This window comes from Ursus maritimus, unplaced genomic scaffold (assembly GCF_017311325.1).
Source record: "Ursus maritimus isolate PB19 unplaced genomic scaffold, ASM1731132v1 scaffold_17, whole genome shotgun sequence".
Classification (NCBI taxonomy): domain Eukaryota; kingdom Metazoa; phylum Chordata; class Mammalia; order Carnivora; family Ursidae; genus Ursus; species Ursus maritimus.
This window is the reverse complement of record NW_024424119.1, coordinates 49,269,887-49,286,589: the sequence shown is the minus strand read 5'-3', so window position 1 is coordinate 49,286,589 and position 16,703 is coordinate 49,269,887. Positions and strand designations below refer to the sequence as shown.

Here is a 16,703-nt window from a genome sequence, read left to right as displayed (position 1 = left end):
ATCAGAAATAGTTCCTGAGTATGTTCGAAAATGTACTGAAAATATGGAAACTCTTTAAATGGTGATGAAGGGGTTTCAGATAACCAATTATTTTTTATTTATTTCAGTTATGAAATATGTATATTGAGACTTTGCATGTTTTAAAACCTCAGAAATTTAGTAATGTGTCCCACTGTCCTTGTAAATTAGCCCTTTTGGTCACATATAGTGCTTTGTACTATTGTGTTAGCTTTTGTTTTTTTTTGAACACTTAAACGCAGTGGAGTTAAGAGTCCTATGGCTACCGTAATTGCGAACTGTCTAATTTTGGTCAATTTCAGATTTCAAATGTGAACTAGGATGAAACCCAGACTGTGGACTGGTCCGTATGGTGTGTACGTGTGTATATAGCAGGTGGGGGTTGGTGGATAGAAGTGAACAGGTATTTATGAAAGAATTAAGATGGTCTTTTAAAGAACATTGAGCTTAACAAAGCTCATTTACTTATATATCAACCTTGTGACATATGTGATATAATACTGTTTCATGTTGCTTTTATTCCTAGAATATTCTTATCCAGCAGTTTGTCTAGTAAATACTCATCTCTCAAAAGTCAGGTCACATGTCACCACCTCTGAGGGGTCTTTCACATCCCCTTGGTAGAACTGACATTACCTTCCTTTTTCCTTGACCATTCTTTTGTCAGAAAACCTAAAACACTTTATCGCATGTGGTTGTTTATGTATCCTCCCCCTCCCCTAAGCAGGAGGTCAGGGATTCTTTCTGGCTTCATGTCCGTATCTCTAGCACCTGGTACTATGCATGGATATTAGTAGGCCATATGTTTGATATGTAATAACAAATGATTATTTGAATAGCGTTCACACTGTCATCTCTGGGCTCAGAATTTGAATGAGGTAGGACAAACCAAGACGTACATTTACTAAATCCTATCTTACCTACCAGAGGCTTTTAAAATTCTTGCTTTTGAATGTATTTCAAACATGATGCCTCTTTGGTAACATCTGATTTTAGAAGTGTAAACTCTAAATTGTTGAGAACATTATTTTTATCAGAGTACTCTTCCAACCTTCCAGATACTTATCATTTCTAGAGATCTAAACTGCTGGTAAGTTGAGAAGTATTTCTGAATTTCTAAAATATATCTGTTATAATAAACAGATTTAATGGCAGCTAAAATCTTTGCATTATTCATGTCTTACTTGTTTCTTAACAGTGATCATCCCCCCTACAAATTTTAAGTGATTTTCTTTCTTCTTCTTCTTCTTTGTATGTTTGGCCTAAAGAAAAATAGAAGGTAAGTATCCCCATGTTATAGGAGATCTGGCTTTGGAAAGGTCCCTTTGGGCAAAGGCTTTACTTTCTCAGCCTCATTTTTTTAAATCTGTAAAACAGGAAGTAATACTAATTTTGTAGAACTGGCAAGAGAAGTGGGTGTGATGTATACACAATACCCAAGTTAGTCTAGTTCGATAAATGTTTTCTGATGTACCATGAAGAAAATGAAGCAAAGAGAAGATTTTGCTGTTCCCATGTAATTCATGATGTGTCTGGTATTGCATTAAGTCCTAGAATGCAGGTAAGTCTTCAATGTGGATAAAGAGCCTGAATTCAAGTGATAAAAGCTATTCTAACATCACTCTCCAATTTCCCATCACAAGGCAGATAGAACAGCTATATGTTCTTTCAGAACCCTTCAGACAAGCCATGGGTTTCCCTCTAAGATTCTGAGGACCATAGCATTCAATCTAGGACACTTTGGAGAGTGAAATGGGTACCATGATTGCACAGAAACAGTGAGCAAACCAGAATGTCCTGGGCAGGCGGGCACATTAGGCCCCCTAATCTAAGATCCGGTGACACAACACCACAAATCTTGCACTCCACTGCTGCAACTGGAAAGTGAGGTAGGAGAGAGGTGTTAGCTTTCTTCAGCATGGAGGGCTACCACTGCAAAGTTGTAGCTGTATGAATGTTTGTAACTGTGGAGACAGAATCCTAATCAAGTAGGAACCAAGAATGAGACTCTCATTTGTAGTCAACAAAGCAGCAAGCTGAGGATTGTGGGAAGAGCTTAAGCTCCAGGGACAGATGAACTTGGGTTTGAATGTTAGCTTTTCCATTCACTGTCTACTTCCAGTTAGGCAAGTTACTTCACTGCTCTACCTGAAACTAGGCTTACTCCACTTTTAAGGTTCAGTTCACGCATGAGAGGTTGATAATCTTTACAATAATAAGATTACTGGAAGGATCATTGAGCATATGTAGAACTTCTAGCACAGGACGTGACGTGTATTAGCTGCTTTCAGTCTCCTTCTGCTTGTCACTGTACCCTCCTCCAGAGAGCGGATGACCATTGGTATATGAGGAACATAATAAAGGCTGAATCAGAAGAAGCTTATGTAGGTCAATTAGATACTTTAAATTATATACATAATTCTTATGCTAAAGGCATAAATAGTAAATTTTTGACAGAAATGACTGATACCACATTTATACAAACTTTAATAGTTTCTTCCATTCCTTTCATTTTCTGTATCAAAAATAAATATTGGGGCACCCTGGCTGGCTCATTTGGGAAAGATGTGATTTCTTGGTTGTGAGTTCAAGCCCCACGTTGGGTGTGGAGCCTACTTAGAAGAAAAAAAAAAAAAAAAGAAGTAGTATTAATTCTTGGAAAAATTCAGGTCTTCTTTGGCCTATGTGGTCTCACTGTTTCCTATGAAGATTAAACAAGAAGACCTGTGGACTGTTAGCATGGTGCTTGGCAATAGTAAGTGCTCCTTTTTTTTTTTTTTGCTTCTCAATCTCCAGATTATCATCCGGCCATTTTTCATTCACTGGATGTTTCCTCTGTGCTGGGTACTCCACCGGACACCGGCAGTGGATATAATTCCCACCATTCTTAACTCAGTCAAGTGGGAAAGACAGATCTGTAAATAAATATATTCCATCAGTTTTTCACATTTTAACATCTCTGAAATTGGGATGTATCTTACAGTCGATGGTATATCATTTGTAGCATTTCCCTCCCTAGTAGTACTGAAAAATAATAGTCTTACAACCAGTGCCGCCTTAAATGGAATGATACATAACAGATTACCGCAGTAAAAAGTCATGCTTTCTTTGTATACAGGAAAATGGACTTTGGATCTCAGAAGAAATAACAGATTATTAGGAGCATATTCTGAAGAGAGATTTAAGCCACTCCTGTTCAAATTTGTTACACTTCCTTTGTTGTTCTCTTCAACCATAATCCCTTTCCATGCTGCTGGGTTATTACTAAGGTCCCTGTGTGAGGTTCCTCTTCCTTCTCAGAAGAATCGGAGGCCTGATAGGGACCCAGATGTGTGTCTTTACTCTCCTGTGGTCCTGAGATCATGGTCGGTTTAATATTAGGAATGATAGCAGCAGGATTGGGGTGGAAGCCCAGGTGAAGAGCTCACCGAGAATAGCCTCTGAACCCCTTGCAGTCTGGAAGACTTGGGGGTTATGGCAAAGTTAGAAAGTGAGATGCAAATGTGATGTAAAGGACTCAAACCTTGCTAGCGACATCAGTGTGCTAGACTAGAATAAAGTCCTGGCTCCTTAACATGCCCTGTAAGGCCCCTTATGATTTGGCCCCTGCCACGCTATCTAACCTCATCTTTAAAGCACACACACCCACCCACCCACACACACACAAAACCCAAAATGATTATTTATTTATTTATTTATTTATTTATTTATTTAACAGAGTGAACGAGAGAGCACAAGCAGGGGGAGCAGCAGAGGGAGAGGGTGAAGCAGGCTCCCTGCTGACTAGGGAGCCCCATGCAAGACTTGATCCTAGGACCCTGGGATCATGACCTCAGCCGAAGGCAGACGCTTAACTGACTGAGCCACCCAGGCGCCCCCCAGTCTCATCTTCTTGCACTCCTCTGCTTCAGCATGCCAGGCTGATTTCAGTTCTTTGAATGTACCAAGGGTTCTTCTTCAGTGGCTCTTGCTCCTGCTCTTACTTTTTTTTTTTTTTGCCTTTCTCTCCTTATTCCTCTTCCAGTCTTTGACTGGTGAACCCTTACTCATTCCCAAAGTCTCAGCTCAAGATGCCACTTCCTGAGATGTCTAATTTTAGGCCCCCATCATTTTGTCATAGAGCATTCTCTTCTTTCACAGCTCCTGTCTTGTCGAATTCTACATTCATGAATTCACTTGCAAAGCACCCGTCTTTCCAACTAGATCAGAAGTTCCATGCAGACAGGGTCCTTTGCACGTTGGTTCTAAAATGTTATCTCAGGGAAATATATCCATTTCCTTTTTTATTTTATTTTATTTTTTTTACTTAAAGATTTTATTTATTTATTTGACAGAGAGACAGCCAGCCAGCAAGAGAGGGAACACAAGCAGGGGGAGTGGGAGAGGAAGAAGCAGGCTCCCAGCGGAGGGGCCTGATGTGGGGCTCGATCCCAGAACGCCAGGATCACGCCCTGAGCTGAAGGCAGACGCTTAACGACTGAGCCACCCAGGCGCCCCTCCATTTCCTTTTTTAAGATGACTGAAATACGCTTCATTCCAGGGGCTCCCTTCTGTGTGCTTTCTTGTTTTATTAACTTTTGGGAAGCTTTTAAGGAATCAGAAGCTTTTCTTCACAGAGTTATTTTAAAATTCAACAGCCAATTGGCAAATACCTGAATCTAAGTTGACAAATGGATCGTCTCTCCCCCAGCAAGTAATAGTGGTTGTCTGAGCTCCTTTCTTGATGCAGTGAAAGAGCATAACGAGCAACAGTGTTCTAGGAACCTAGATGATGCATCTGGATTTTCAACATGCTAAGCTTGAAGTACTTATGGGACACAAGGCAGAAATGTCCAAAAGGCAGTTGGAATAGAGCCTGGTGTTAGACATACTCTAGAAGCGAAGATTTGCATTTGAGACTTTTACATAATGATAATTAAAGTGTAAATAGACTATTATCAGAAGAAAATGCGGAGTGGGAAAAAGGAAGGTAAAATCCTAGGAAACACACTTTAGGGGAAGAGGTTGAAAGAAGGGCCAGAAAATGAATAGTGAGAAAGCCCTTCTATGTTCTACATCTAACAGAACGTTGGGTACGTAATGTCTGTTGTTTGTGTGAGTGGTGAGTAAAGCACTAGAAAAGGCTTTCTTCTTTAATACTTTTTATGATATTATGAACAAAATAACTCCCTATTGAAGAGCTGTCAATGATCCGAAGAGCATCAATCTATTTATCTGTTAAGAAAACCCCTGAACCTTACCTGTGGTAGTAGTGAACTGTTAAGAAGGATTGTTTCTCTGAAGAGTTTATGCTACAAAACAGTTGTGAATTTTGAGTGGTAGAAATATGTTTGATTTGTAATTCTTTGTTTTTGTTTTTTTTTGTATTTTAAATAATTTTCCAAAAAGAGAACATGTTTGTATGCAGTAAGACAATTAGCCATTTAGCGATAACCATGTGTGAATTGTTGGATCACCATAGAGCCAATGTGATTGGCATGGTCATTTTACCTTTCAGAAATTTCTGAATTTGAGTCTTGGTGAGTTTGGGTTATGTTGTATGACGAGGCTCTTGACACTCTAGATCAGGGGCTGTCAAATTATAGTCAGCTGGCCAAGTACTGCCCAGTGGTGGTTTATGTGTGACCTTTGAGTTAAGGTGGTTTTTACCTTTACGAAGAGTTATTTGAAAAAAACCAACCCAGAAGAATCTGTGACAGAGTTCATAAGTGTCCTGCAAAGTCTAAAATATTTACTATCTGGTCCTTTAGAGAAAAAGTTTGCTGACTCCTTTAGTTTGTAAGTTGTAAGTGAAATGAACCAACAATTCCATAGGAAAACCTCAAATTGATGACTGCCATTCCAGAATGTCTTGCATGTCATTAAGCTTTTCTTTTAAATAGTGACTTAGCTGTTCAATTATGAGAACATTTTCGTTGGTGATCAACTCTTGATTGATTGATAACTGCCTTGTGTGACTTGATAGTGTGGTCAGAGGGTAGAAGGCTTTCAGGACTGTTTGGTATCTCATAGAATAGTTCTGGAAAGTGTTGCCATCTATTCTGATACTACTGTTGTATTTATAGTTTATCCCAGCCTCAGGTAAACATTGGCATGTACCCATTAGAGCAACGTATGTAAAGTACAATAGAAACATACATGTGGAATTGAATTATTTTCTTTGTTTACAGTTTGCTGGCCCTCTGAAGAGACATTTTCTAGTTGCAAAAGAGTGAAATCCTTGAGTATTAGATTTTGGAAAACTATTTGCATTGTATAATTTTTAAAATATCAATACTGTTTCGTATCACCTGCCTTCTGTCTTTATAATGAGATGTCATTGATCTGTTCTGAGTATAAATTTCCTCAGTTCTTGAGTCCTCCTGATATCGTTTTATTAGAATCTGCAAGTTGTGGGGAAATAAAAGTTGATTTGAAACAGTTCTGTAATTGGAGATGACTGTTCAGTGGGGCCCTGTCTAATCAATTGCTAAAGAATTCTCTCTCAAAAGCAGATTTGATATTTACATTTTGATCTTCATAGTCAGTTCCCAGTGTTTGTTGATGGTGTCTGACATCTCCTGCCACTGGATAAATAAAGCCTATTATTTCCTTTTCAACATTTTAAGTGATTGCTCTCATACAAGAGCTGAGAAGCAGAAGGTTAGACATATTATCAAACTATGATCCTGTCTATCCGAAGAAGCTGGGAACCTTGATTAATATGCCTTGTTAACTGATGATTTCAGTTCCATACTGGTAGTGCTAGAATAATTTGTATAAACCAAGCAGTACAGATTCCTTATTTTAGCACTAAGACTTACAAAGGCTTCTTTTAGCAGCCTTTAATTTTGTACTTATGTATGTGACATAGCCTGTGGCTGTGATAGCTACTGTGAATCTCCAGTTGTTTGGGGATGAAAGGAGGAGGCAGCTGGAAACTCGGTAGCTACATCTAGCTGTCTACCTAGAGAAGGCCTTGATTTCAAGTTTATCTAAACAAGCTCGACTAATCCCAACTATCTAGGGGGATCCACTGTCAAAACAAGCAGCGTGGCCCTGAGGCAAACACAGCTATACAGAAATGAAGGCTGGGGCTTCCAATACTCCGATGACTGCATACTGGAGGCTTTTTTTCCCCCCTGAAAGAGGGTAAGAGAGGTAGAATTTGCATAATGCCTTTTCATTGGAAACTTTTGGAAAGCTGACAGACCTCCAGCTTATAGATCTGTAGCCACAATACAGAGTCTATAGGAGAATCCTTGAATGACCTAACCATATTGAAAGAAAATATAAAAGCGTCCAAGTATAGCCAAGTGAGAGAGGGAAAGAGGCTGATGCATTGTCTAACATCTGCTGTACTTCTCGTTAGTTTTGTTCTTTGCTATTCTGTGTGGACTTTGGAGAAGCCTAAGACAGCCTAACATGAATCCTATAATCTTCCTTCTGAATATTTATGTAGTGTGCCAGCTTCTAAGCTGTCCTTTGCGTTTTCCTACTTCCCCCTCATTTTCATGCTCTCAAATGAGGCCAACATTTCAAAAGCTAAATAAATGTTTGTGAATGTTTATAAAAGATTTGCATAAATTTGTCCTTGTCTGACAAAGATCACTTTTTTCTTATGCCAGTTCTGAAAAAAATTTTTTTAAGGTTTTGGTGCTTGTCTTGACAACAAAGTCCTGCATCCCAGAACAATGATTGCTGATTAAGTGGGTATGCAATTGTGACTGAATAGGCTTTCAAGATACTGGGTAAAAAGGCCTATCATCTGAAGGCTGAATTATAGAATTTAGAAAATGTTATCAGAAGTACACATTTAAATCTATTTTTTGGTACCATATCATTAGGTGAGACAAAGAGTTCTTACAAGTTAAAAGTATAACCACCCACGGTTTTAAAAATTCTTCTGTATAAATTTTAATAATTAGAATGTTTCAGTAACTCAGAATATCACTTTTCTTTCCTGTGATTGAACATATTTAAAAATAATTTTTAGACCTGTAGGCACTCTTTGGAAACTCTAAGTCTACCAGTTGTGCGTATTAATATGGTTACTGGGGTAGTGATCAGAGGGAATAAACCAGGCACTCCTTCAGGACCTCGAATGCACAATCATACCTTGAGAAAATCTACACGAAATGTGTGTTAGGGCTTAATTATAGGACACACACACACACATACACACAGCCCAGACACTTGTGCCACCGATGTGTTTGCTGAATTCATTTATCTTTTAAAATTAGAATGGATTTTGTGGGGTGGCAGGGGATGTTGTGGGTAGAGGTGCTAATTCAGTTCAGAGATATTCAAAGATTGGCAGGAGAGAGAGGTAACAGCCAGTTCTGTTAGTCCTTTGGTTGTATTGGTTTAGAGGCTTAAGTTGTCATTAAGGCACAAACTAGAGCCACTTCTCTGACACAGTTTTTATCACATCTGCTAGGCTTGTGTCCCAAGAGGAGACGTGGAGAGCAGTGAATTCAGCATGGGCCCATTATCGACTGCTTTTTCGTGTGTTGTAAAAGGAGTGAGACCTCAGGGAGGCTTGGAGCCTCCTCCCGTGTAATGTCCAAGTCAGATTTGAAGGACTGGTGGCAGGAAAGCTTTGGCCTTTGGGTGTGAATTCTAAGAAATAGAGGCACAATTAAGTTTAAAAAATTCAAGGACTTTGAGCTTGATAATGAAAGATTTTTTTCCTAGACTAATGTGAGCAGAAAAGTTGCCCATCTGTGCACATTTTTGTGTGCATTTAAAATATTTAAAAGCTGACAGCTTTTAATATGCTTACAAAATACGATTTCTATCAGTGCTCTTTTTTTTTTTTTTTTTTTTTTTTTTTTTTTTTTAAATAGTATCTTCCTGAGGGCAAGTTGCTTCTTCAGTGAAATCATGTTTGCAGTTTTACTGTTGGGACCCTGTTCCTTTGGTATGTGCTGACTTGTGTTTCCCCCTCCCCCATTTTCCCCAATCTTTCTTCCTTTTAGGTTATATTGGTAATATAAATGTTCAGATAACAGGACTTAAAATGTTTAAGGAAATGAACAAGGCAAAGTATTTTACAGTAATAATATTAAGTCCAAGGAATTCTATTACTGATGCCACCAAATGCTAGTTGTAAGAGAATCTAACCACCAAATCATTTGTTCATTTTGTAAGTATTTGAAACAAGTGTCAACAAGTTTATTGACCTTAAAAATATAGCTCTCTCATTTTCACCTCTTTGCTATAAGCTCTCAAGTTAATAAAATGAAATCTCAGAATAGAGGATGTGATAGTACTGTAATTTGGGAATGACTTTGTTTTGAGTGATTTTTTGAAGATACAGAGGGATACAAAAGGAAAAAGTGATTTTAAATTTTTTTCTACAAGATCCAGTATTTTCACTTTGGACTTCAAAGGTCATCAAGATCTATACTTAAAAGTAGTTTTAGAGGTGGCTCTTCAGCTGTTGTAAGCATTCCACAAAGGTACTTAATTTAGATATAAAATTTATATGATACATGATATAGAATATGATGAATTTCTATAGTTTTTTGTAATTTTATCTTTGAATTACAGCATTGAATGTGTATATTAGGCATTATACAAATTAGTATAATGATAACATATATATGACTCAAAATTAACTAACATTTGTAAGGGGAAAAAAAAGTAAACTGGGAGTAAATATTGAAATATTACCAAAGAAAGGAATCAGATTCTGTAGCATTTGAGCAGCATTGTTAGAAATCTGACCCGGGTTTTATGCTTAGGTGTTGAAAGGCCTTTCTGTAAAATCTTATTCAAAGATTTTTCTCACTGGAATTTTTTTTTTTTTAAAGTTTGGCTGTAACTATAGTATGGATCTTGAATTTAATTTGACATTTATAGAGAAAGAGAAAAAATTGTGTTTCCTATTTTCATATTTAGAAATTTCTGATCAACATTCTTGAACTTGGTGCTAATTAAGCTTCTAAAAACTTCTTACAATTCTGTTTTACCCTTCTTAATCATAAGCATTAAAACCTCTGGTAGCTTTCACTTGGGGTCTCTGGTTTTAACTTGAAATGGCTTAGAGTAGAAATTTTGTTAGCTTTTTGTGTGTTTGGATTTTGTGTATGTTCTGTTTTTAACTTTCAACTTGAGTTTTAAGATCATCAATCAAAGGCTTTTCTTTCATGTCAGTGGCACTGATCTCAATTGCAGGACTTAGACGGTCAGCATTTCCCTCATTCTATTAAAAAAAAAATTTAAGCATTGAAATAGAGTATTTTAGGAATTTGTGCTCCACTGATCTTTTCATCACACATCTACATTTTGAAATGAACAAATAAATTAGATATAAAAAAACTCAGGAAATGTTCTCCCACTGTTTCCCCGTCTCTCCCTCCTTCACTCTTTTTGGACAAAGGTAAATTATCGACTGCTGTACTAGCTTTCAACAAGCTACAAAGAGGCTGATTATAGCTCTATGTATTTTAAAATACATTCATTTACCCAGGCTATCTCTTTCCTTTATTTAAATGTTTTCCTGCAAACATTTTCTTTTTGCTTTTGAACTATTGAAAATGGGTCTCATCTCCCAACATTCTATAACCCCAGTGGACATTATAATCAACCTGTGCTTTTGTCTTTCAGATAGCATTTATTTGTGGGGTGTGTATGTCGGTGTCTGACTGTCGGTTGTTTTCATCTGCTGAATGCAACTAATTTTTGTTTATGGGTTTCAGTGAAGCAATGAAAACAAAGTATTGACATCCAAACTGATGGCTGTTGCAGGATCTTGTACACCTCCCTACCCGCACCCCAAATTTAGAGCAACTTGGTTTAGCCTTGTTATTAATAATCTGCTGACTGCATCAAATTGAGTCTTCGAAGTTTTGCTTCCAGATAGGAATCTATGATGGATCATGTAAATTTAAAACTTTACCAGGTTTTTAAGAGAACGCTTCACTTTCTCCAGATTGGAGCAAGTCCCCTTGATGGACCTTCTGACCAGAGGAGAATTCACATTGGATGAAATGAATCTTGAGTTCATTTCTCATTTTCATTTGCAAGTGAATCCCGTGTTAGGTGTGTGGATTTCATGTTTGGTTCAAACTCGGAGGCTTGGTATCTCCTTGTGGGCAGAGCTTTGTAGACGTTGTTGCTTTTCTACTACACTGTGCAATCTGCTGTTTGATATATGCATGAGTGAAAGGTTTGTGCAACTGCCTATCCTCCACGCATCCCCCCACCCCCTCTGCTCTTATTTCTTCCCACATGAAGTATCGTTGATTTTGTTAGGAAGAAAAGCCCTTTTAGAAATTGCCTATTTCATAAATTGTCTAGTGACACAAGGGGTTGAATGCTGAATTCTTGTCTCATTTATTTTGAAAACTTTGCTACTGAACTCACCTTAATCAATGAGCTCAGTGCTGTCTCCAATAAGTTATGTGTTGGATATATTGATTGGGAAGGATTTTAGAAAACCCGTCTGGGGTTTATAATGTCAGCAGTGTTTTGATTATGAAAAGAGTTGGAACCTGGGGACATGGAACCAGGTGGCGAATGTCCTAAAGCCAGTGGTGACATGGTGGACTGGTTCCCTCCTGGGATCTAGTTCATGCCCTGCACTTTAACTGTGGTGACTGGCTACTATAGATTCACTTTTTGCTCATTAAAATGTTAAAAAATCAAACTGTACATAAAAAGATTTGTGAAAATATAAACTTGGGAATTGATCTGGAGAGCTGGCACAATTTTCCCCACCCCCTGCCTTAGCAATGAGGTCATTTACATTTCATCAGCCGTACTGCATCTTGAAGATCTGATTTATGTGGCAGTAGTTGAGGTTGTACTGAGGCTGGTTGTCTGAAAGAGCTTGTGTAGGCAAGAGGAAGAGGGGAGAAAACAGGAAAATTACCATTTACAAAGAAGATTCCCTAGCCAAAGACACAGATCCTAGAGAGAAAAAAGGGGTTGCTAACTGCTTAGTGACTTTTTCCAGTAAAGTTAATATTGAAAGACACTCTGCCATAAATATAATGCTCAAATTATATTGAAATCAGTGTTTTGAAGTCCCTTCTCTTGGGGAGTGGTACTTTTCATATTCAGGTAATTGTATTTTTCTTTGGAAATAGAGGAAAAGGTAGTTAAATGTGTATATATAGGCAAAAATCAGTATTAAGAAAATTGTTTTGTCTCAGCAGTTTTTATTTAGAAGAAACATTGCTTGTTGTTTTTTCCCTGTCTTCTGCTTATCAAACTAAGAAGATTTTTCAGTTCTGATTGAGATAATGTGTGAATATGCCTAACACAGAGTAGATGTTCATTTCTGTTTTCTCCTCTGACAGCACACCACTGGCTTGTTTGACTTAAATTGGAATATCAAGCTCTTGTAATATCACAAACATGAAGAAACATATTGTGAGGCACAAACATGTGCCTACATTTGCCTATATTCCCTCCCCTCCTCCCCTCCTCCTGCCCCATTGCTTAATTAGACTTATCACTGCTTTCTTGGGTAAAAGGAAAGCTCTTGGGAGGTGGGCTATACCCAGCCTACATTGGGTATTTTGATATTTGTTCTAATATTATCTGACAGACAAGTTCACGGTTGGTTATTACTCTTGACATTAGAAAGTGGTAAGTAGTTTCTATATTGTAGTGAGTAATAAGTTGGGCATATTGGATTCCTTTGACTCTGCTGTAGAGCACAATGCTTCCTTGGAGCCATGGGGGTCCTTTCTTTCAAAAATCTTGAGGCCTTTTGGCAGCTCCACTCCAGCGTAGAGTAGAGAAGCACTTCTGCACCTGTCACTTCTGAGGGTAAAGGATAACTGTCTTTGTAGCTGATGTTGGCAGTGAGTGAGCACTGGGTACTGAGTTTTAAACGGTGCTCAGTACATACACTGAAGTCGGGAGATGCTTTGTGGTATCTGAAACTTGATGTGAAAGGAAATTTGTAAGGATTTTTTTTTTTTTTGCATGTAAATCATAAGAGTTTGGTATGTGGGTTAGACTGTTTTAGACTGCAGGCATTAAAATGATTTCTATTACCTTTCCCCTAATATTTGCCTGATACTAACATTATGCACTGAGAAATGGCTCATTTTTCTGATTCTAAATTAGCTTTGGCAATTTATTTAAACATAATTAGTTTTAAAACAATATATACAAACTTCTGGATGCCACATTATGGAATTAACTGATGTATCAATAATGCCTCATAGAATGTGCTGAAGTATTTTTACCCACTCTTTTTCATTTTTTAGTTTCCTTTGCCTTTACTTTTTCATGACATGCCTTAACAGTGCTGTGATATACATAGTACCAGTCCAAGATGATATTAAAAAATAGGATATGCTCAATTATGTAGGCGGAACATGCTCTGGCAGAGCAAGTCAATGTGCTTTCTGCTTCATTGAGTGGGTTATTAGATTGATGTGGTTTATTTCTTGAATGATAGAACTGGTTTTAAAAATAAATGAAGCGAGAAGCATCAATTCAGTTAGCATTGATAATTCATTATTATTGGTTAGAAAAGTGCTACATTTGTAAACTGATCTATAATTTATCACTTGGATTAGGATTTGCAATGGGCAGGTTTGTTTTAATTTGAACCAGCTTCTCAATGACTGAACAATGTGTTCTTCATTTTGTCTTGAAGTTGGGATTTTAAATAGTTAAAAAGGAAATCAAATGCATGAAAGGAATACTTTTTCAAAATTTATAACGTTGGTCTGTGAACTTACGATAAGCACCAACTGTGGGCTGTCCAAATTTGCAGTTAAATTAAGTCAAGCTAGAGAAAATTTTATGAAGGAAGTAATAATTAATTACTTGTATATGTGTTTAGCTACGTGTATACATGCCGTATACGTGGAAATGTGTCTCTTGGGAAAAGTGTCACACACACACAGGCACACGCATGCATGCACACACGCACGTACCCACTGTGTATTGTGTCTCATACAGTCGTATTCTTAATACAAGAAGCTTCTCTTTCATGAATAAGTCTTTGAAATGTTGCTCTGCTTTTTGTTTCCTTTTTGTACACTTCCCCTGAATAATGCATTTAGTCTTATTACCTACATATTTGTAAAAATATTTAATCTGATAGTTCGCTTCGGATTTTCACAAATTACAAGCAGGTAAGTGTGCCCACTTACAATGACATTTACTGAAAATAGTGCATACTTAAAATTATTATTGTTTGATTATGAAATAAATTTATGCCAGAGATGGCAACTTCTTTATAAAGTAAGGAAATGAAGTTTTCAACTCTAAAAAATGTAGTTGACAACATTCAGAGACAATTATCTTCAAGTTGGCTTTCTATTCTGCTTGTGATTTGGCCTATTGATGTAGGGAAGCGTTGTCTAATCCCGGCCCCCTCTGTTCCTAGGTAACAGGCAAAAACGGTGCCAGCAACAGCGGCCCTGCCAGGCCAAACCCATGTGGCTCGGTGTTATTCACTCTGATCCATATGGTCAGGCTGGAGATGGTCCCTGGAGGGGTGTTAACACTCAGCAACCCAACCGCCTCCCTCCCTTCAGAGCTTTCCTGCGTGGCTCCTGCTGCTTGCCCATGTGTGATTCTTGATTAATTTTTCATTTTTAATGAAGTTTGATCATGTTTATTATTTCTCATGATTGACTGCCTGTACTCCTCCCATGTAATTGATAAAGCCCATATTTCTTCATCTGTCTCCTCTTTCTTTAGGGTAAAGTTGCTAGATTGTGTGCCGTGGTTAATGTTAGATTTATTGGTCCCATTAGATGTATAAATTATCTCTCTTTCTCTCCACAGGAAGTTCTACAGACTTTGACCAAGTTTTGTTTCCCCTTCTATGTGGACAGGTAGTGTCAGATTTTCAAACTTTACTAGAAAAAAAGTGTCAATAAACCTGCTATGGAAAATAAAAACCATACCATTCTTAATCCGTCTGTTTAACCAAGATTTAAAACGTCTATGTTTGAAGGGGAGTTGTAGTATTCTCCTTTCCTGGGGATTTTATTGACACTATCCAAAAGTTTAAAGCTTAGAGCTTTGCGTTGGTTGGTCTGTGAGGTGTATTTCGCATGACATTAAATTTTTGATTTTGGTTATCAGACTTGAACCGTGATTAAGAATGGTTGGTATTTATTCCAATGCTATTTCGTTTCTATTTACATATGAACATATTTAACTTAAGTAATGTTGCATTATTCCATGGCCTTATGAGTATTATATGGACTTCGTTTTTCTTTAATTCAACGTAAAATTTAAATTACCACAGGCTTATCTTGTTTAAAGGAGTTCAGCTATTTAAAAGGCATGTTGCTTAATAGTGTCTTGCATTTTAGGTGGCTAAGAATGGTATCTCTGGGGGAACTAAGCATTTTCTTTAGGTTCTATACAAAAATATAAAATCATCTGAACATTTCCTTAGATTTTGCATTATGGTAAGCTCTTGGAAAGGTATCAATATAAAAACTCCAAGATAGTTAAAATACTCTGGCGGATTAAAAAAAAAAAAAGGCACTGGTTAATGGTAACAGTTTTGGAAGAGCTTTTTTTCTTTTTAAACTGTAGAAAACTATAATTTGCTAACAATATTAAGAAAATGTCAAAACAGTCCTCTAAGTCTTATTTTCAAGAAATGTGGAGTCTACTGTGTGTTTCATTACATTTTAAGCATTATTTTAAAAGCCATTTGTCCACTTGTTTACACTTTTTAATTTTCTCTTAGAGCATTGAACTTGAACTGTGCCTACATTATGTCTTAAAAAGTCCACTTTTAGTGACAGAAGTTTTAGAAAATATCATAAGTAATAACTGCCGTAATATGTTCTAAGAAAGCTATAAAATGGCCCATCTTCAGGAAGATTTTATGTTGTATTTTAGTGTACCCAAACCTGGCAGGCCTGAAGGATTTTAGTGGTTTCAAGTGCACGTGGGTAGTGTGCTGCTTCGTCTTTTCTGCACTTTTGTAGGAGTGGTGTCCTGCTTTGTTTGGCAGAAACCTAAAAATGGTGTGAGATGAGAATTGGTAGCCAAAGGAGTTTAAAAGAGTACTAAAAAGCAAAAAGAGTACTGAAAAGCAGCACTGGAATGTTGCCAACCACTTATAATCACTGTTTTCCCTGGTTCTAACATGTTATTTTTAAGCCAATCAGCCATTGTAGTATTTCCAGACTTGGGCCTTTTTAAATCCTGGTACCAGGCTTGTTTTAGTAGTTAGTGGGTTGATGCTCAAAACAGAATAGTCTTAATTTTAAGAGGGTCAGTCTTTGTAATGAGAGTACTCTTATCTCTTCTTTATCCTATTCCTTCTAAAAATAGCAAGGACGTAGGGTTTTGTTTAGAGAGGTTTAATGCAAACTTCACATTTATATGTATGAATTAGCGATGCATGAAATTTCCTCCAGTCACTTATAAAATGTATTACAAATTATGGCAAGGGCATATCTATATAAATTAATAAAGCTGAAATGTTTTTAAAATGTGATCAGGTATCTAACAAAGAAAAATTAAAATACATTTTTACATGACTTCTTGTAAGAGTGGTGATCTGTTTTGGGTAGGTATTCCTTAATTAACTTTGTAAACTAATATTGAAAGAAATGCACAATGAGATTAAATACACCCCAACACACACACACACCCCTCTCTTCCTCTCACACCAACCACACTGCTCTACTTCCCTACCTGTCTTGGTGATTACATTCTTAAATGGAAAAAAAGTAGAGTCCCTAAATAATTCT

The 16,703-nt window shown here is 37.2% G+C and overlaps 1 protein-coding gene across 5 annotated transcripts in view; it reads left to right on the top strand.

Annotated features, from left to right (window-relative positions):
• The window catches only part of DENND1A (DENN domain containing 1A), a 489,670-nt gene that overhangs the window by 130,195 nt on the left and 342,772 nt on the right, over nt 1–16,703 (top strand). For all 5 annotated transcript variants that reach the window (XM_040631857.1, XM_040631858.1, XM_040631855.1 and 2 more), the window contains one exon: nt 14,767–14,816. In XM_040631857.1, the coding sequence (XP_040487791.1) occupies nt 14,767–14,816 (50 nt within the window). The remainder of the gene's footprint in view (nt 1–14,766; nt 14,817–16,703) is intronic.